General features: G+C 35.2%; 1 protein-coding gene across 1 annotated transcript in view; it reads left to right on the plus strand.

Annotated features, from left to right (window-relative positions):
* The window catches only part of LOC111145285 (kinesin family member 20B), a 77,496-nt gene that overhangs the window by 50,964 nt on the left and 3,892 nt on the right, over positions 1–22,640 (plus strand). The window contains exons 23-31 of the mRNA XM_022500119.1: positions 4,775–4,900; positions 5,778–5,905; positions 7,298–7,453; positions 12,029–12,205; positions 13,849–13,959; positions 16,400–16,597; positions 17,593–17,661; positions 19,317–19,418; positions 19,806–19,956. Coding sequence (XP_022355827.1) covers positions 4,775–4,900; positions 5,778–5,905; positions 7,298–7,453; positions 12,029–12,205; positions 13,849–13,959; positions 16,400–16,597; positions 17,593–17,661; positions 19,317–19,418; positions 19,806–19,956 — 1,218 coding nt within the window. The remainder of the gene's footprint in view (positions 1–4,774; positions 4,901–5,777; positions 5,906–7,297; positions 7,454–12,028; positions 12,206–13,848; positions 13,960–16,399; positions 16,598–17,592; positions 17,662–19,316; positions 19,419–19,805; positions 19,957–22,640) is intronic.

Consider the following 22,640-nt stretch of genomic DNA (forward strand, 5'->3'; position numbering starts at 1 on the left):
TTATTAAATTTTGAACTTGAATGTTTCTTTCTGCTCAAACTGCCTTAACTTTCTGGATCTCTCATTCTACTACTGATGTCTACTACTTCTGTTGTTTACATCAGGAGTTAGCAAATGGCACCCTTTCACCAAAAATCCAGCTTACTGCCTAATTTTGTAAGCAAAGTTTTATTGGAACATACTAATACATTCTCTTTTGTACTGTCTGCCAGCTTTCACATTACAGTGGCAGAGGTAAATAGTTGTGATAGGACTTAAAGTAATTACTGTCTGACCCTTTGCAGAAAATAGTGCCTACTCTTGGTTTTAGACTTTAAATAATATTATTTCCCCTTACCCTCTATTGTAGTACCTAAATTCTATTATTTCTGTTTACTAGTGGCTCCCCATACTTGTCCTATCTCATTGCCAGGCTTTATGGCAAATTTACTCTCTTATATAACAACACAGCTAGATCAAATTTTTCTGAAACTCTTCTTTTATTGTGTCATTTTCCTATTAAAAGTTTTCAGTCCTTTCATACACCCTACTTAATAAACTTTCACCATCTAGCTTGGGAGTTTAGGTTATCATTTCCTAGCCTAATGTAACTTTTCTGTTCTATCCAGACTAATTTGTTTTGTTCCCTAGTTGTGACTTGCTCTATTTTGCCTCTATTACTGTGATAAAGAAGGCAAATAAGAGACCAAGAAAAAGACCCTAGGAGAAATCACTAAAACAACAATTTCTACATATTTGGAAAAATTTGAGATAATTTCTCCATATATTCACACACAGATAAACTTTATCTCCCCATGCTCTTTTTAGCTTTTCTTTTTAAAGGCTAAATAGTATTCCATTTTATTGTTATTGATCTATCATCATTTATTTAATATCTTTTTTATAAATGGGAAAATTTTGTTCCCTTAAGAGAAAGCCTTAAGTAATGCAACAAAATTGATTAGGATAGAAGAAATAAGACTGATTCCAATATACACTGTTGCAGGAAATGCAGCCCTTCATTTGGCTAAAGACATGGTATTGATCCTAAATGAAACATAGTTTCAAAGTCCAGTAGAGAGAAAACTAAATGCTAATTTAATGTACAATTTCAATTGCTTATAAAGTTAGAATGATGGTTACAATTTACCTATTTTTCTCAAATTCTAATTAAGAAGTGAACATTTGTGAATAAGTCAGAAAATCAATATAAAAATCACCTGAATACTATTAGTTTCACTGTTTTTAAGTATTTTGTCATATTTGCATCTCTTTGTCTCTCTTTCTCTAATATGTATGTATAGAACTGAGTGACTTAAAAGATACTTGCAGACATTGTTGAAACTTTATACTTAAATACTGTATGATGAAATTTGTAAGGTAAATACTTACTTTACATAATAAAATATATTATTATATATAAGAAAAATTAACAACACATTTTATCATCTATTCTCCAGTAATATGACCTCTTTTTTCTTCTTTTTTTTAATCAGTAATTACTTTAAATTTATTTTTTAAATCATTATCTTAATTTAAATTCAGTTAGTTAACATATAATGTATTATTGGTTTCAAAGGTAGGGGTCAGTGATTCATTAGTCTTACATAATACCCAATGCTCATTACGTCACGTGCCCACCCTAATGTCCACCTCCCAGTTATCCCATTCCCTCACTCTACTCCCTTCCAGCAACCCTCAGTTTGTTTCCTATGATTAAGAGTTTCTTATGATTTTTCTCCCTCTCTGATTTTGTCTTGTTTTATTTTTTCCTCTCTTCCCCTATGGTACTCTGTTTTGTTTCTTAAATTCCACATGAGTGAGATCATATAATTTTCTTTCTCTGATTGACTTCGCTTAGCATACATAATACCCTCTAGTTTCATCCACATCATTGCAAATGGCAAGATTTCTTTTTTTCTTTTTGTGGCTGAGTAGTATTCCATTGTATACCTATACCACATCTTTATCCAATCATCTAAATATGACCCTTTTGATGAAAAAAATACTTTTGGTAGTTTTTAGACACATTTTTTGTTATTATAGACATTACCATGAATGAATTTGTATGAAAGTCTTTGTGCACACATGTAAATATATTTGTAGGGAAATTCCTAGCAGTGTAATTGTTGGACCAAATGATGTATATTTAAAATTTTGATAAATATTGCTAAATTTTTCCCTAAAATTGTTGTACTAGTTTATATCACATTAAAATAGAGTATAAAATGCCCATTCTGCCCCGTATTTGTCAGTATTTGGTGTTACCAAACTTCAAATTTGTTGCCATTGTGATATGTGAAAATGGTATTACATGGTTTCAGGCTTCTGTCATTGTTTCATATACAATTGGTACGGTGATATTCTGAAATAAATCTCATCACTAAGTGAGTATTTCTCATCTGTGTTTTACATGGCATTTATATTTATTTATGTCCCTAGCTTATGAGATGTCCCTTTTTTCCACTTCCTGTTCTCAAATGTTACATGTTGGAGACGTTCCTCCTTGAAATCTTACTAGGACATGATAGCTCTCAGTGATCCTCCCCTGAATGTTAAGCGCTTGATTGCTGGTTCATTTGACATTTATTTAGCTGTAGTAGCTCATAGCTATATTTTATTTTATTTTGCTATCTTCAGATAGTAGTGAAGAGATTTGTCTCAGCTATCTTTATGTTGCTTTATTTTGTTTTTTTTTTAAAGATTTTATTTTATTTTTATTATTTTTGTTTTTCAGAAGATTTTATTTATTTATTTTTGGAGAAAGATATTGCGAGCAGGCATGAAGGAGGGCTTATGGGGGGATCAGAGCGAGAGGGACAAGCAGACTCTATGCTAAGCATGGAGCCCGAGTAGGGCTCAAATCCATAACCCTGAGATCATGACCTGAGCCAAAATCAAGAGTCAGACCCCACTCTTTTTTTTTTTTTTTCCTAGATTTTGTTTATTTATTTGACAGACAGAGATCACAAGTAGGCAGAGAGGAAGGCAGGCAGAAAGAGAAGAGGAAGCAGGCTCCCCATGGAGCAGAGAGCCCAACACAGGACTCGATCCCAGGACTCTGGAACCATGACCCGAGCCGAAGGCAGAGGCCTTAACCCATGGGACCACCCAGGCGGCACCCCCATCTTTTTAAAAAGATATTTATTTATTTATTTATCTATCAGAGAGAGAGAGAGAGAGAACAAACAGGGGGAGTGGCAGGCAAAGGGAGAAGCAGGCTCCCTTCTGTGCAAGGAGCCCAGTGCAGGACTTGATTCCAGGTCCCTGGGATCATGACCTGAGCTGAAGGCAGCCGCCTAACTGACTGAGCCACCCAGGTGTCCCCTAAAGATTTTATTTTTAATTAATCTTTACAGTTAGTATGGGACTCTAACTCACATCCCTGAGATCAAGAGTCACACACTCCACTGACTGGCCAGCCAGGCATCCTGCTTTATTTTCTGTTTTATTCGTTGAATTATTTCTGATTATTTCCTGAAATGAAATATAAATTATTGGATGCAGTGAGTGAAAAATAGTTCTCTTTCGCTTTTTGTTTTGTTTTGTTTTTGTTTTGTTTTGTTTTTGTTTTGTTTTTAACTATACCTACCTTTCAAATAATAGGTGGATAGTCATTAGTGATATTAACATTGGTGTTGTGGAACTTTCCTAATTGATAACTGGATATTTAAACTTTTTCTTTCTAACCTTCTAGTTGAGAGAAAAAAATGGGTTGGAAGAGGGACGGGATTCTTTGAATAAACTTCTATTAATTATATAATCTGAATATATTTGTAATCATGCTTTTTGAAACAAAGTTTAGATAATAAAACCAAGACTCCTTTAATCCTAGGATTAAGGGAGTCTTGGTTTTATTAGCATTCCTGGCAGGTTATATAAATGGACAGAAATAATGAAAATTACTCATATAATTTTTTCTTATTCCTTTATTCAATTTGTCTTTATTATTTTCTTAAGTTTGTTATTTATGTGCACCTTGAGGAAGGCAGTTTTTGGGATTTTTCTTATTTTTAATATTTAGTGACCTGAGGTTGAATTACATGCATTTATAGATTTATTACCACTGACACCAGTAATAGTTTTGGTTAGGTGTCTGAAATGTGCTCTGCTACAAACCTGGCCATCACCAGAGGCAATAAAATAATCTTTCCTTTTTGCCTCTTTCTAGCGGACAGCATTAAAATGGAATTGCTTATAAGTCATTATGGTAGTCATTTTTTTAAGGGCCAGAGACAATTTTGGTAAGGCTAGTAGCACAGTCATTCCTGACGAGCTGGTTTTAAAAATACTAGAAGTAGATTTTTGGCTTTGGAAATTTTTGTAGAACACATAACTACTTGAGATTAAAAAAAAAAAGTCAAATTGAGATTGAGCCCTTTTTGTTTTTCGGAGGTAAACATTTTGCTTTTGGTTTGAGAGTATTAACACTGAAAAATGTTTTGCCAAATAACATTTTTTCTAAATCCCAAGATTTGTGTTTATTAATATTACAAGTTTAATATAAAAAAAGTGTTAATGTTATCCAAAGAGATTGTTTTTCTCCATCCATCCATCCTTGCAATCATTCAGGTACCTATTTGTACGACGGATACTTATTTGGTGCTTCCTATCTGCCAGTACTGTTTTAGCCTTTGAGATGCCACAGTGAACAAGACAAAGCTTCTGTTTGCATGGGATGCAGATTCTATTATGGTTAATAAAAATGTATTTTAATTTTAGAAGAACTCAGGAAAAGTCGGGTATCTAGATATAGATGTTAGTAGTTTCTAAAATGTTCTCCCTGAATTTTTAGATCTAAATGTTAAAGAAAAAATAATTGAAGACATGCGAATGACCCTGGAAGAACAGGAACAAACTCAGGTGGAACAGGAGCGAGTGCTCGAGGCTAAGTTAGAGGAAGCTGAAAGACTGGCCATGGGTAAAACAAGACTGCTCAAATATCTCCAGACCTACTTGCCATTTTCTGTATTTCCCTAGATTTCTTTCCTTTTTAAAAATTTTTTTAGTATTTTTCTTTTAAGATTTTATTTATTGACTTGACAGAGACACAGTGAGAGAGGGAACACAAGCCGGGGGGGGGGGGAGTTTGGAGAGGAAGAAGCAGGCTCCCCACCCACCAGGGAGCCTGATGTGGGGCTCCATCGCAGGACTCTGGGATCATGACCTGAGCTGAAGGCAGATGCTTAATGACTGAGCTACCCAGGTGGCCTAAGTATTTATAATAATTCATAGTGAAAAAGTATTGGTTTGTTTTTGGAGTGTCCTATCACTTGCTGTTTTCCAGTGTGATAAAAATTGTTTTATCTAAGTAAAATCATGCATAGTAAAGAAGGAATAAGGATACTTTCATAATAACCAGATGGTAACTTACAATGTTTCCCAGACATTAAAAACAAATTTTCAACTAAGTTTCAGCTCTGTCCTGCTTCTTAGTATCATCTTGTATGTTTATCTTGGTAAATACTCTGATTCCATCCTTCAGAATACCATCACAGTTTCTTTGATTTTTTGAGAACTATGTGAGATTTCCTGTATAATGAAGATTGAGATGTGTTTATACTATATACTCTGAACACTGTTCGGTGAGCTCCTAAGAAGTCCTCATACTTACTCTTCTCTGGGCATTTTATAAGAACTCTTCAAAGTGCAGCCCTTGGAATTGTCTCAGTTCTATCTGTGTTTATGTTTTTCTTCTGGGCTCTACTGATTCTTGTCTGTATCTTATGCCGTATGTATTTCTATATGGTATAACTTTTGCATGTGCTTTAAAAAATAATTTTATGTTTTCAAATTAGAATTGGAAAAATGGAAGGAAAAGTGCAGCGATCTGGAAGCCAAAAGTAATCAAAGATCAAACAGAGAACTCGAGGATAACACAGATACACTTGGTGAAAAGCTCAGTAAGCTTCAGGATGAGTTACAGGTATGATTTGATGTATGTATGTATCTAGCCATGGTATTTCTTATGAGAGGAGAATTCAGCAAATACTTTAAAATTAATTTAAATATGGGGGAAACATTACGTGGGAAATGTTAACATACAGGTATAATTTTTCAGTATACATTGAGATGACATTGGGGCGGAAATTCCCAAGATACAAACCACTATTAGTGCCAATGAAAATATAGTGGTTGGGTCTTCTCTTTTATATTCTATATATTTAATTCTTGAATCACTATCTCTTATATGTTTGTACCTATTTTTCTACTCCTTAAACTTCTTAGTTCTCAAATTTTGCTATGGAAAAGAGGACTGTTAGGAAGAGTATTTTGTATATAATCATTTTAATTTTCAGTTATAAATTTGGAAAAGAATACAGTTGTGTATCTGGACACTGGAATATACTTGAAACTGTATTATATAAAGGATATTCTGTTTTGCATTTATATTTTTTTCCATGTTCAATTCTAAATACTGTATAGAATACAACATATGGAGAAAATATTTTTTAATGGGGTTTACCAAATACCACTTAAAATTTTATATGTTTTATTAAAAGGAACTAGTTTTGAAATTGAAGAAAGCATAATAGTGATTTTTAAAAGTTGGCTGCATCTAAATTATTTTCTTAAATTCATGCTATATGTAATCAGATACTGAACAAATAAAAAAATACTTTCTTTTGTTAACTATTAATTATATATTCTAGAATTTACCCTTTCTATTGGGAAAATCCCAAAGCAGAACAAAGTAAATACTCCATTATTTATGAAAAAATATTAGCTATATTGGGAATGTTCATATTAAGGAGTATTGGTTTATTTTATGTTCTTCTCAAATGATTAATCACATAGATTATAAACTTTGTAATTCTGGAATGGAAATTACTGATCAGCTATATCCTCAGTCTAGCCATTCCCAGTGTTCCTCAGATTCATGAATGTCCTGTTTTACAAGTTATTTTTTACTTGGCATCCCGTCTACCCAGAAATATTTTATTTTTAAAACCATACAATTAGAAATGACCATCATAAACCAAGGCTTTTTCTTTTCTGGCATTAAGAAGGCTTGGGTCTTTATAACTGTTTCAGAAATAGAAGTTGTTTATTTGTTCTTAAGGTCACTGATGAAGGAGAGTCCTTAAATGGTTTATAAAAGAAAGTCCATTTAGAAAAGGAAACAAGCAGTGTTCATTTTATAATCCGAAATGAACTCTGATCTTACAATTGTTTAAGGAAAAACACTTATTTTTAATTTTCAAAAATGTAAAAAAGTGATAGGTTATATGATATGTTTTAAAAATAAATTTGTTGACTGTTGCTTAAGTATTATTTAAGCCTGTGATAGTTACTTGTATTATTTTTATATACATAGGAATGTGAACATAAATATAAAGCCGATAGAAAGAAATGGCTAGAAGAAAAAATGATGCTTATCACTCAGGCAAAAGAAGCTGAGAATCTTCGAAACAAAGAGATGAAAAAATATGCTGAAGACAGAGAGCGTTGTTTAAAACAACAAAATGAAGTGGTTGGTAACAATTGTACTTTATCTTTGATATATTTCACCAGCTTCGTTCGTTTGTTAAGTTTATCCCTGAGATTTTTTACCAGTCTTTACATGGTTGCCTGATTTTCTCGCTCTTTTAAAAGACAGTCTGTTTGTAAGATGACTTTTCTGTCCCAATTTTGAAGTTCACTTACGTTCTTATTTTAACTTACTTCAGTCCATTTAGCAAGTTGGGAAAATGCCTAATTACATCTTAGTATCTAGATGCAGAGCTTAAACATCTCTTTCTTTTGATTGCTACAGGGTGAACTCTATTATAAAATTTTGCATTGTGAACTATAGATTCTATTAATATGGTGTATGTTATCTCATAAGCTGATTTTTTTTTTTAAAGATTTTATTTATTTATTTGACAGAGATCACAAGTAGGCAGAGAGGCAGGAGGAGAGAGAGGGGGAAGCAGGCTCCCTGCTGAGCAGAGAGCCCGATGTGGGGCTCAATCCCAGGACCCTGGGATTATGACCTGAGCCGAAGGCAGAGGCTTTAACCCACTGAGCCACCCAGGTGCCCGTCATAAGCTGATTTTATTTATTTATTTTTTTTAATTAAAAAGTCATTTATGGGTGCCTGGGTGGCTCAGTTGGTTGAGCATCTGACCCTTGGTTTTGGCTCAGGTCATGGTCTTGGGGTCATGAGATCGAGCCCTTTGTTGGTGTCCACAGTAAATATGGAGTCTGCTTGAGATTCTCTCTCCCTCTCTGTCCCTCCCCTAGCTTGTGTTCTTTTCTGTTTCTAAAATAAATTAAAAAAACATTTTTTTTTAAGATTTTTATTTATTTATTTGACAGACAGAGATCACAAGTAGGCAGAGAGAGACCGGGGAAGCAGACTCTCCATTGAGCAGGAAGCCCGATGCGGGGCTCGATCCCAGGACACTAGGATCATGACCTGAGCCAAAGGCAGAGGCTTAATCCACTGAGCCACCCAGGCACCCCTAAAATAAATAAAATCTTAAAAAAAAAAAGTCAACTAAATAGTTTCTTGAAGACGATAGGTAGAAATACCCCTCAGTTTTTATCTTCAGTAGCTATAGCTCTTAATAGCAATTCTTAGCTTGTTTTTCCTCTCCTGTTTTAATTGACTGCTTAGTCTGTTTGACACCATATGTTGCCAATAGAAAAAAGAAGTTAAAAGTTATTGTTGGTCTTAGGAAAGCTATTGTGCAACACATTGACACTATCTTTAAATGAAAAGCCTCCTTTCAGTAGTAGTAACTTGGCAGTATCACATTGTCGTTGCTGGTTATTTTTGTTTGTTTATAACAGAATTTTACAGATAATAGCTAAGCTTCCCTTTAATATCTTCAGTAAGTTAAGGGTGATTTTCCCCCTGATTTTTAAAAATAATTTTACCTTTTTATTTTGAAATCATTTTATTTACAGAAAAGTTGCCAAACTAATTCAGAGTTCCTGTGTTCTTACCACTAATTTCTGATATTAGCATCTCACATCACAATAGTACAATGATCAAAATCAACAAATTAACATTATTGTATTTCTGTTCGCTAAATTGTGGACCATATTAGAATTTCATGGATTTTACCACTGTTCTCTTTTTCTGGGTCCAGGGTCTGATCTATAATACTACATTACATTAGTTGTCTTTTTTTTGTTTTTGTGTTTTGTTTTTTTAAGATTTTATTTATTTACTTGAGAGAGAGCTAAAGAGAGAGAGCCTGAGCTGGGGAGAGGGACAGAAGGAGAGGGAGAAGCAGAGTCCCCGCTGAACAGAGAGCCCAATGTGGGGCTCAATCCGAGGACCCCAGGACCGTGACCTAAGACAAAGTCAGACGCTTAACTGAGCCACCCAGGTGCTCCCTAGTTGTCATTTCCTTAGATTCTTGACTCTTTTTGTCATAAGCTAAATCATGGAAGACTAATAACTTGTCATTACTACAGCTCTGAAATGGCAACATAGTTCATGTCCCAATTCCACATGATTGAGTATATCTTCAGAAAATGTGTTGAGCATGATTCTCTGATGCTGCATTTGTCTTAACAGGAAAGGTTGCTACTAGTTCTCTGCTCCTGTCCCACAGCCCATCATACTTTCCTAGGCAATAGTAAGAGGCAAGAAGTGGAATCAAAACTGTTGGCACTGTCCGTCACTCCAACACTAAACCATAATAGAGCTATTTTCTTTTCCCAGTCAGTGATCCCTCTAGCAGCAGTGCTAGCAAGTAAACCTACATTAAGTTGTTTTGTTTTTCTTTTTAAGAGCTAGAGAGCATGATTGAGGGGCAGGGAGGGAGGAACAGGCAAAGAGGGAGAGAGAGAATCTGAAGTAGGCTCTACACCCCATGAGGAGCCTCATGACCTGAACCAATATCAAGAGTTGGAAGCTTAACTGACTGAGCCCCTAGGTGCCCCAAAACCTACTTTCAGTTTTTAATCCTAGAGAAAGCTAGCTTCCTTCTTTCTCCCATATATTTCTTTGCAGTCATACCTAGGATATATGTCCTGCCATATTAAGGTATAAATTGTTAATTTGTAAAATTGTCACATGTAATGCAGTAAATCACAGTAAATAGAACTAACGGTAATTCCGTGAACTGTTGTAAAGTCAATGTCCCCTTAAGTACCACCCATTTCAAGAAATAGAACATTACCAGCCCCCCAGGGGTCTCCTCTTCTATTTCTTTCCTAGTGGTAATAACTATTCTGTCTTAATGTTGTACTTTAGTTTTGGCAGTTTTGACTTTTATGTAAATGGAATTATGCAGGATGCATTTGTTTGTACCTGGCTTCTTTCAGCATTATGTTTGTGAGAATTACTCATGTCACATATAGCTGGAATTAGTCCATTTTCATTACTGAATATTGCACTGTATGAATATACCATGGCCTCTTCATTTTAATACTGAGGATATGTGAATTATTTTCTGCTTTGAGATATTACATGTAAATTCTCCTATAAACATTTTTATACATTTCTCTCAGTCACATGTGCATGCATTTCTCTTGCATAGTTAGCTAAGAATGGAAGTGTTGGGTGATAGGGTATATGTGTGTCGAACTCTGGTAGAATGTCGTATTGGTTTTCAGAGTAGTTATACCCATTTATACTCTAAGTAGTATTAGAGTTGCTGTATATTTTCAAAAATGTGGTATTATTGGTCATTTTTATGGTCAATTTTATGGTTTTAACTGAGTATTAATGAGGTTGAAGATTATAGGGCCCTGTACCTTTTTCTTCTTGAACTATCTGGCTTTTTCTAGTTGATAAGTAGGAGCTTCTTACACTTTCTGGATAGGAACCCTCCTATGCTTGTCATGTGTTACAAGTACCTTTTTTCAGTTTCTAGTTTACTTTTTATTCCCTTAATGCTTTTTTATGAATTTGAGTTCTTAAATATATTTTAGTTCATTTTCCTGATCTTTTCCTTTATTAACCCTAAAGACATGAAGGTGTTCTCTTACACTTTTTCCTGTATAGGTTTTTACCTTTCATATTTTGATTCTAGTATTGAGTTTTGTGTTGGAGTGAGTTAGGCATCAAGACTAATTTTTTAATGTGGATTACTAATTTTCCTGGTAGTACTTATTGACAAAAAAACTTTCCCACTGCTCTGGCACTTTTGTCCAAGGATTGCTTTTTGTATATGGTATGAGATTGGGATTAGGGTTCTTTTTTTTTTTTTTTTTCCATTTGGCTGTTGTTCCAGCATTCTTTATTGAAAAGACTGTCCTTTCCTCCACTGGCTTATTTTGGTGTTATTATTGTAGAATGTCAGTTGACCGTGAGCTTGTAGACCTTCTTTTCTATTCCACTGATCTCTGTTCCTACCAGTATCACATTGTCTTGATTATTATAGTAGGCTTGAAATGACAGTGTATTTGTTCCTACTTTGTTCTTCATTTTCAACATAATTTTGACTATTCTAGATCGTTTGCATTTTCATATAACTTTTACAGAGAGCCTTCCCATTTCCATACACTTGCACTCTCACCTGCCTGGATTTTGATTGAGATTGTTTTGACTTTGTTTAGATCTATTTAGGGAAAACTGACATCTTAACAATATGGAGTCTTTTGATCATTGAGCACAAATTCTCTCTCCATTTATTGATGTATTTTTCTTTCAGCAGTGTTTTGTGGCTTCTCATGTTTAGGTCTGATGCATATTTTCTTTAATTCACCACTATTTCATGGTTTTAGAACTCACTGAAAATGGTACTTCAAATTTTCATTTCTCTGTTGTTTGTTCCTATTAGTTTTGTCATTTGCTTGACTGTAATTTTACCCTCTAATTTCCAAAATACTGGGGGAAATGCTAGCATTAGTTTAAAAACAATAATTGCTTTTTGAAAAAGTGACCAATAAGCTGATTTTTGGAATGAGGGTGGGATAAGGATGAATACAGCATGTGGGCAGTAAATATGTGAAGGCATTGTATATTTATTTTGTTTTACAAGTAAATATTTTATCTAGCCTTAACTATGTAGTTTGTTCCATGTCTTATTCATAGTTGTGTTATTTCTAGTAAAAATTTCAAAAAATTCTTACTTTCATAATGTTTTCTTTATTTTCTGGTTAGGAAATACTTACAGCACAACTAGCAGAGAAAGATGAGAATCTTCAGAAGTGGCGAGAAGAACGGGATCAACTGGTTGCGGCTTTAGAAGTACAGCTGAAGGAACTGATCTCCAGTAATATCCAGAAAGATAATGAAATTGAACAATTAAGAAAGATCACGTTGGAGCCTCCTAAAACCGTGAGTAGAATCTTATCCTTATCTTTCAATGCCTTTTTTTAATTGAACACAGGAATTTTTCACAATTATTTAATTGATTAACTCTCAGGAGATAAAAAAAATAAGTTTCAATAGATCACAGAGGAATCAGAGTTGGAAAAGTTATTTGGGTAGTTATTATGTATGTCATGTTTTCAGAGTTTTATCATTATGATTGATTTGCCAGTAACCACCTGAGAAATAGTACTTCCTCAAATATTTTGGTCATATCTTTCAGGTAGTGTAATTAGAAAATAAACAATTTGTGATTTAGTCCCTCATCTACCTCTCAAATGTGGAAATGTGATTCAACCTGAACTCTTGGTAATATTTAAATACTTGGGCCCACCCTAACAACTATATAGTTGACTATATAAAGATATGAATTGTTTTGAAAATGAATTGTTTTGATAGTGACTCACGATGGTGAGTCATTCAGGAGTTAGTTTTGTAATATTACATCAGGGTTGGGAACCCTGCATGGAGAGAGGATTGCATTTCACAGATAGCTACTTCCTGGTATAATTGAATCAGAGTACATCTGAAGCTAGTATTTCCAAAATAAATGATCAATGCTTAAAAATCTGCTGCCTCCAGACAATAGGAAGATAAATGTATGTGCCTGTCACAACCAAAGACTTCATGATTCTAAGAGGAAGACTGCTAAAAAAAAGAGGTAGTAGCACGTGGTATAAACAGCACAGACTAGAAACAGAAAAACTAGGTGTGTGTTGCTGTCACTGTGGTTTCGCGATCTTTGGGAAAATTACTTACTACATCTAAACTTCTCTAAAACAGAGATAGTAATGTCTTCCTAATAGAGTTGTGAAAATTGAGAACATTTGCAAAACAGCACAGTTTTTACCACAGTGGATGTCAATACATGCTAGTTGTTCCATATTGTAGATTCGGTACAACCTTTTTTATTTGGGTAGGTGACATAAAGGATATGTATGACTTCTGCTTTTGATGGCAGTTGTGAGAAGGCAGAATTTTTCAAGTGGTGGAATTGTGGAATTTATCAAGTTTATCAAGGTGGAATGGTGGAATTTATCAAGTTTAAAAATATAATCTGATACTTCTTTATAGATCCCTTAAATAGAGTATAGGAATAGAACATACCCTGACTGAGAAAAAGGGATGAGGTATGCAGCAAGAAAAGGTTTGGTTATCAATATGGTCTTTTCTACTCTGATACTGTAGTTGCATTCTCAAGACTCCTCAAGTTTTTCGGAATGGTGTTGTCAAAGCAGTTGCTGGGGTTCCAGCACTTCCAACTTAATACAGACCTTAGCCATGGGATTTTATATCTCTAGGTTTTGGTTTCCTCATCTAGAAAGTAGGAATGATGATTCTTGCCAAATCTAGCTGAGAGAGTTGGAATGAAAGTAAAATGAGAGAATACACTTAAAATTTTGAAAATTGAAAGTAGTCTTTTAGATTTCTCTTTCAATCAGGCCCAGAGGCTGGCAAGTTTCCCAGCCTTTCCTAAGTCTCTGAGAATGAGAGGAGGAAGTCTTTCATTACTTCCGTGATTTAATCCACCCAAATCTTGATTTTCTTTTCTTTAGGTGAAGTGTTTTAATACATATTTGGTTACAATGGCTTGTTTTAATATTTCTTAGGAAGAACAAAATGTCGATATCAAGCCTACACATATGAGTTCAATGGATCCTGGCAGAGTTGAAACGGAACCTCAGTCAACAAGTTTTGAAGTTTCTAGGAATGAGGTAGAGGTGGGCATTTGGTAACACAGTCCACTTTTTACCCTCTTTACTGTGACTGTTAATTAGTAAATAACATTTGCAAGTTTAATCAGTTGTTGTAAGTATCTTACTGTGCAGTTAGGTGTATGTGCTCTTGGCTTTGGGAAGGAAAACCTAAAGCCTTTTGAGAAGTGAAATTCTTTTGGAAGATTAGATCCCCAAATGGTATTAATCTCTTCTCAAAATGATACTTATTGCAAACAACCCATCTGTTATTATAAACAAACTTGATGGTCAGAAATAGGAAATCCTACAAAAGATAAAACATCGATGATATCCTCATAAGATGTCCTTTTTTTTTTTTTTTTTTTTAAAGATTTTATTTATTTATTTGACAGAGAGATCACAAGTAGGCAGAGAGAGAGAGAGAGAGAGAGGAGGAAGCAGGCTCTCTGCGGAGCAGAGAGTCTGATGCGGGACTCGATCCCAGGACCCTGAGATCATGACCTGAGCCGAAGGCAGAGGCTTAACCCACTGAGCCACCCAGGCGCCCAAGATGTCCTTTTAATATGCATTCTACTCAGTATTTTTTTTTTTTTTTAAATCGTACCCATTTAATAACTTTGTCACCATATCTCGGTAATTCACGGTGAGTTTCCTTAATCTGTAGTGGGCTTAGGGTTCTATGAATCACTTTGGATAATAGAGTCTTAGATTACATATGAAATAGATAAAAATTCTATGTCACTTAAAGTTTTAAAGACAAAATTCCTTTTTTGCATTTGTTTTTTAAACACATTTGCAAGTTTTCAGTGTTGGTTGGGAACATTGCTAAATACTGAGAGTACAAACATAAGGCATGATCGCCATCCTCAAGGAGTAAAGAATGTAGTAAGACAGATGCCTAAATGACTACTTGTTTGACTTCTTCTTGTGGGCCAAGAGTCATGAAGAGTGCTAAGAAGGAACATTGCCTGAGAGGAGGATATGATGAATTTTGCCTGAGTGGTTGTGGATGTGGATTAGAGAAGCTAACATCATAGTGGGTCTTGAGGTGAATAGATTTTACCGAGCTATGAACAGGAAGAGAGGGGTATCTTAAGCTGGAGAAATAGCAGGAGCCATTTCTTTTCTCTTGCCCTTTCTTTGATAGTTTTTGGTGGAATTTCAGATAATTAGCATTGGCCTTAGAGACTAAGATCATATCATTTGAAGAAAAGTTTGAAGTTAATTCATAAACAAGATTAATCTTGATTGCAAAGGCAGTTATATATGGAACATTTCTTTATAAATTTATATATAAATTTATGTATGTTTATACAACTATATATATGTATACATAAATTTATGTCTTAAACCTCCTGATTCCAGTTCTTACTACGAATTCCAAAAGTTACTGTGTATTCTGGGGAATGGTTTTGTTATGCTGGTTTGTATATTTTTCTTGCCTATATGAAATCAATATGCTCTGTTTTGCTTAAAGTCTAAAACGATTCATTCATAGAGCTAATAGTTGATTTCTGGGAGCTCAGCTGGACCTATATGTGGCCTCTCCCTGTGGCTTGGGATTCTCACAGCACAGTGGCTGCATTCTGAATGAGGCATTTTGAAGGGGGAGTGAAAATAACTTTTCAAAGAGGACAGGATGGCAGTTATAGCCTTCTTATGATTGAACCTCAGAACGACAGTGTTATTTCCACCACATCGTGTTGGCCGTGGAAGTCATTAAGGACCACTCAGATTCAAGGAAGGGGAATGAGACTCCATTTCTCAATGGGAAGAGTAACAAAGAATTAGAAGCCAATTTAATCTACCTTAACTAGGATGCTTATTAAAAATCCTAGACTCTTTCTTAGGAGATTGCTGATTTAGTAGGTTTGTGATGCAGGATGTCCCATAATTTATTCTTCATGGTAACCCTGGAAGTAGGTAAGCCTTCTTCAACAAGAGAAAAGAAAAAAAGTGAAGAGATTAAGGAACCTTCTCACAGTAACCCAGAGTAAGAGGTGAGCAGAACTAGTATTCAAACCAGTCATCCCTGACTCCAGTAGCAGTGCTCGCCCACATCACGGGGGCTGCCTCCTGGGGCCAGGACTAAGAGGCAGGTGGGACTGGTGAGGCTCTTTTTCCTGGGTGCAAAATAAAAATGGAGTACCAACAAACTCAGTAGTAGGTTAGTGGTAGGGTCCAAGAATCTTCTAAACAAATTGTCTAAATTATCCTTATGATCATACAAGTTTGGGAAATACTGATCTCTGTTTCCTTGGATTTTAACATATCGTGTATAAACCTGGAGAGTGTAGATCATAACTTCATCTTTCTGTCCTTGCTGTGGTTAATTTGACCCAGCACTCTTTTAACCTTTTCCAATTCATTGTCTCTGATAGGTATTTGAAAGAGTTAATTCTTGGTGATTCATGAATTCATATTCTGCAAATAAGATTTGTTTTTCTTTTTAATTCTGTTGTAGGATGGCTCTGTAGTTCTTGACTCTTGTGAAGTGTCAACAGAAAATAATCAAACCACTCGATTTCCAAAACCTGAGTTAGAGATTCAATTTACACCTTTACGGCCAAACAAAATGGCAGTGAAACACCCTGGTTGCACTTTACCCGTGACGGTTAAGATTCCCAAGGCCCGGAAGAGGAAGAGTAATGAAATGGAGGAGGTAAGTACTTAACTAATGAGTAAATTTAACAAGCAAAACTTAAGCTTAGTTATTATACATAATTAAACTTTCATACCGCCCTCTTGTTCATAAGCACTGTTATTGGAGACCAAAATAATAATTTGTGGCATATTTTGTACTCCTTAAGAATATTATTGTGGGGCACCTTAATGGTTCCATCGTTAAGCGGCTGCCTTTGGCGCATGCATGATCCCAGGGTTCTGGGATCAAGCCCTGCAGTGGGCTTCCTGCTCAGCAGGAAGCCTGCCTCTCCCTCTTTCACTCCCCCTGCTTGTGTTCCCTCTCTTGCTGTCTCTCTCTCTCTGTCAAATAAATAAATAAAATCTTGAAAAAAAAAGAATATTATTATAGTTGAATAGTCCTTAAGCAAAAAGCTTAGGGTTATTAAAACTTAGCCTTTGTTTCATTGAAGCTGTGATAGGTTGATCGGTGGTAGATTTCAGTGGAAAGCTATTTCAGTATACCAGTCCTGTTCAAACTTAGTGACTTTTCCCTCTAGTGGAAGAGAAAAGGGTTGATAAATTACAGAAACCAAATGGCTAAATTGCTCGAGTATAATCTTTGTTATTTAACTAAAATCTAGTTCCCTATGGTTATAGTAGATTTTGGAAGAGAGACTTTTTCTATCAGCTGGTGTATTAAAATGTGGACCTCTGTTTAGTGGTAGGATACAAACTCTTTACTACTTTGTACTGTAGCTCTCTGATTGTAGGGTTAGCAAATCTTCTGCCGTATCCTAGTCAAGCAGGTTTGGCCGGTCACATAAACTTTCTCATTCTCAGTTTACTCCTTTTGGAAATAAAGGATTAGAGATAATATTTTTAAAATGCTTAGCTTTTGTTCCACATTTGGTGGATACATACTAAATGGTAGTATTTATTTTAAAAAAGTAACTTGTTTTAAATTTAAAACTAATTATAAACTCTCTAGCACAATAACTTTTCTTCAACTTTTTTTTTTCTACCTCTTTAAAGAATAGTATATTTTCAAGCTGGTGGAAGAGCAGAAATAATATTAACCATACTCCTGAGGCTCTCTGTCAGGTAATAAATTTGCCAAATGAAATTTGTTTAGCATCTTCCCTGCTACACCTAGAATACTTCAGTGCTTGTTTAGTAGAGCCTTAACTTTTATTCAATATTTATTCAATTTATATTTAATAAATTTTAGATAACATTAAAATAGTATTTTAATTTCATTATGATCTATTTTGACTTTTCCTTGATTAATTTTTTTCAAGGGAAAAGGAAAAATTGGTTGTGTATTCAGGGATTTGAAAACCCATTATTTTATTCATTTTACTGTTGGTATATACTCCCCAAGTGTTTTTCAGAATAGATGTCCAGATTGGTGTAGATAAATCATGTAGAAACTTAAGGTTTTTCCTGATTTTACTAGCTCTTCACTGCTCTAGTAAACCGAGTGTTGTAAGGTCCTCATGACAACCACTTGTGTAGTGCTCTGTACGTTCTAACCCAGAGAAGACTCTAGAGCCCTCTTCATTGCACACTGCAAGTATGATGCATTACTACTGTGCATTTGTTTCCCATTGATGCCATCCGTCTTTCCCCTTTCAGGAAGTCCACTTCTTATTACCCTTATGACTTTTGCTTTGTAACTTAAATTCTGAGGTTCAGTCATAATCTTTTCTTTGTTTCTTTTCTTGCCTTTTTTTTTTTCCCCTTTTATGTTTATAATCTTTGGTACAACTACGATTTGTATGAGTTTGATTCAGTTAATATACTACAAGAGACTTTGTCCTAAGAGAAGTTATATGGGAGAAAAAAAGTAATATGTCGTACCTATTTAGTAGGGAAGATAGATTATATTTCTTGATTTTAACATTTTGCCTGTGCTTATACTGAAGATTTTTACTTGTTCTTGTTCTGTTTTGTTTTTGATGCTGCCAGATTTCAATAAGAGTTCTTAAACATAGAGACTCTGCATGATTTGGGAGTTGGGGAAAGAGTAGATATATTGCTATATTTTAGAAATGGGGTTCAAATAAAAGATGGTATCCCTTCTACTATTTCTTATTTAGCTTATGTAATTTCATTACTTATGATGTGTGTGAAAAATTTATACCTTCAGTCATGTTCCCATATACGTGTGTATTAAATCCTCACATTGTACATCTTAAACTTACCTATGTTATATGTCAATAATACTTCAATGAAGTTGGGAGAAAAAGTCATACCTTCAGTCAGGGTTTCTCAAGTTCAGCATGATTGATATTGGGTTTATACACCTCTGTTTTGGAAGGCTCTCCTATGAATTTATAAGGGTATTTAGGAGCATTGCTGGCTTCTACTACTAGTTGCCAGTAGACACCTTCCTACCCCAGCAATGACAACCCAGAATATCTCCAGACGTTGTCAGTGTCTCCTAGGGTCAAAATCGCCCTTGGTTAAAAACCATCATCTTGGGATGCCTGGGTGGCTCAGTGGGTTAAGCCTCTGCCTTCGGCTCAGGTCATGATCTCAGGGTCCTGGGATCAAGCCCCCATTGGCTCTCTGCTCAGCCGGGAGCCAGCTTCCCCCCTCTCTCTGCCTCCTGCTCTGCCTACTTATGATCTCTCTCTCTCTCTGTCAAATAAATAAATAAAATCTTCAAAAGAAAAAAAAATCATCTTTTTTAAAAGCCTAGACAAAGAAAATATTGTTAGGAATTAACTAGTACTGAAATTCATTAATTTTAGGACTTGGTGAAATGTGAAAATAAGAAGAATGCTACACCCAGACCTAATCTGAAGTCTCCTGTTTCTGAGCATAGAAATTCTTCTGTCAAAAAGGAACAAAAGGTTTGTCTTTTAATGTGTTCAGAATTGATCATTTTCTTAACTTATATTTATAAAGTAGAATATAAAAATAAAGATGTAAAAGTTGATCAGTAATTACTCAGAAATCCACTTTTGTCCAGTTATAACTCATTTATATTCCATTTCTTATTCATCTAATTTGGCTTAGAGTATAACCTTTAGCATTGGGCCAGCAGCAGGCCCTTCAATACTTCTGAGTCAGCTTGTCACACCCATCTTGCTATGCCTTGGTTCTTTTATCCTCCTCTCATTTACTTAATCCCGAGTTCCTTGCCTGTGAATTTGTGGCCTCTTTTAATTCAGCTATGGTTACAACTGTTTCCTTTTAACATTTCTCATTGACAGTAACAAAAAATGTTTGTTTTTTAGGTTTCCACACGTCCATCATCTAAGAAAACATACTCTTTACGGAGTCAGGCATCCACAGTTAGTATAGATGTGACCACTAAGAAAAAAGAAGGAACACTACAGAAATTTGGAGACTTCTTACAACATTCTCCAACAATTCTTCAATCAAAAGGTTTGCAGAAAACTAAATGACCTTTTATGTTAGATGTTTCTAATATCTGACTAGTGTGTAAACTCAACAACAGTGATTACCATTGTTCGAACAGACATTGTCTTATTTTGATTACTATGGGAGAGTATGAGAGGGTGTGATGCTTAGATGTTCACTGGAGTGGAAGAGAACGAACCATATGTGAGTACAGTTGAGCCTTGAGCAACACGGGTTTGAACAGCACAGGTCGACGTATATGTGGATGGTTTTTGTTTTCTTTTGTTTTTAGAGGTGGGGGCAGAGGGAGAGGGAAAGAGAATCCTAAGCAGGCTCCATGTCCAGCGTGGAGCCGGACAGAAGGCTTAATCTCTCAGCCCTGAAATCATGACCTGAGCCAGAATCAAGATTCAAAGGCCTAACTGACTGAGTCACACAGGTGCCCCATGGATGTTTTTTGATAAGTACACTTCTGTAAATGTATTTTCTCTTATGATTTTCTTAATAACATTTTGTTTTCTCTAGTTTATTGTTAGAATTCAATATATAATACATACAAAATGTGTGTTAATCAGTAAGAGTTGTGATCAACGGTAGGCTATTAGTAGTTAAATTTTTGGAGAGTCAAAAGTTGAACTCAGATTTTTGACAATTTGCAGGGGTCAGCACCCCAAAGCTCTGTGTTGTTCAAGGATCAAATTAATTCAAAGCGGCTTGCTTAATGTACTTACAGGGTTCAAGCAAAGTGCTGTGGTAGTATTGGAGGGAAGAGAGCTATTCTGATTCAGAGGCTAAGGGAAAATTTTAATTTTTGAAAGAGATGGGATTAACTTGGGTATTGAAATCCTGGCAGGATTACACCCTCTAGAGGTAACCACTATATTATGGTATATATTCTTATAGTATTTTTTTCTATGCATTGACAAACATTATCGATTCATATATATCAAAAATATGTATTTCTGTAAATATCTATTGGGTTTAGTTGCTTCATGCTTTTTTCTTTATAATATAACATTAACCTTATTAACTACCTGTGTATAAACACATACTAAGATCTATACTTTTTCTGTACACATATACATAAACACAAACATACATGTATATGTACACACATACACCCACACACACACACATCTGCTGTAGGGGAACAGTTTTAACAGAGGCACAGTACCAGGAGAGTGTAGAGCATATGCAGGCACTTTGGGGTAACAGTACATATCTGACATGGAGAGTGTGGAGAGAGCATTGGGGAAAGGGGCAGGCAGTAGAGTAGATTTTCAGGAGATTGCCTCATTGGTAGCACTTGGATAAATTAGAGACTAGAAGTGAGGAGAATGGGGAAGGAAAGGAACTAAAGCAGGGGATAGTAGAAGTCTAAAAACACTTTTCTGTAAAAACTTAACACTGAGGTCCCCAAACTTTCTTTGTTCACAGTGCCCTTAATGTCTCAGTGAGTGATTTTTTTGTTTTGTTTTCATTGTTCCCCTGTACCCAGAGAAACACCTAATATTTTATCCATTAGTACTAAGGCCAAACAACTACTGAAAACTCAGCTTCTGAAAATCAGTGTTGCAAAGATACATCATCATCAAAAGGAATGTAATATGTTATCATTTGAAACTATGAATTATCTTGAGCTATTGTATGTCACTGTTTTCTTTGAATATTTAAAATATTTCAAGATGCTCTTGTGAGTTGGCTCTAGTCTTAGTGCACAGCTTGGGAACTTCAGACTTACCAGACCCCATTTGTATATATTTTTCAAAAAATATGTACTTTTTTAAAAGGTGTAATTAGTATAAACATAGAAGGGACAAACAGCAAACTGTTAAATGTCTGAATGTGGAGAGGCAGGACTTGTTATTTTAGATCCATAAGTATTTTATTTAAATTATATTGATTAGCACTTACATAGTAAAAGAAAATAGGTTTTCAAGGACAGGGAAGTACCCATATGGTAATTGACTTCGTTATTTGGTTGACTCAGCTCTGTAACCTCTTCCCTTCCTGTATACCTGGTGTGGGTCTTTTTTTTTTTTTTTTTTTTTTTTTCATTTCATTTATTTACTTGAAAGAGAGACAGAAGAGAGGGAACACAAGCAGGGGGAGTGGGAGAGGGAGACGCAGGCTTCCAGTTTAGCAGGAAGCCCAATGTAGGGCTTAATCTCAGGACCCTGGGATCATGACCTGAGCTGAAGGCAGACACAAGGACTGAGCTACCCAGGCGCCTGTTTTTTTTTTGCTGCTGTTGTTATTGTTGTTTTTTTGTTCTTTTGTTAAGTTTATTTATTTAATCTCTGTACCCAGCATGGGGCTTGAACTCACAACCCGGAGATCTAGAGTCAAATGCTTTTCTGACTGGGCCAACCAGGTGCCCCTCGTGTGGATTTTTTTTAAAGTTATTTCTAGGAGTAGAAGATACCCCTATTTGCATTGTAACTACACTGTGTCTGTTGTTGATCACTTGGAAATGTAGGGGGAAAAAACAGATATTAATTTTAAAAATCTGTTCTAGATAATCACCGTTATTTCATTCCTTCATTCACTGGTTTTCCAACTTTTTCCTCTTATCTATCTCCTGTCCATCCAGTGCGTGGCCGCCCGTGATCTTTTCAAAGTGCAAATTGAATTAGTTAAGCTATGATTTTTGTTTTCTGACTTTTTGCACTATTGTATAAGCTTCATAAGCGCAGCGTGTCTGTATG

Source organism: Enhydra lutris, unplaced genomic scaffold, assembly GCF_002288905.1.
Source record: "Enhydra lutris kenyoni isolate GAN:26980312 unplaced genomic scaffold, ASM228890v2 scaffoldscaffold12, whole genome shotgun sequence".
NCBI classification, from domain to species: domain Eukaryota; kingdom Metazoa; phylum Chordata; class Mammalia; order Carnivora; family Mustelidae; genus Enhydra; species Enhydra lutris.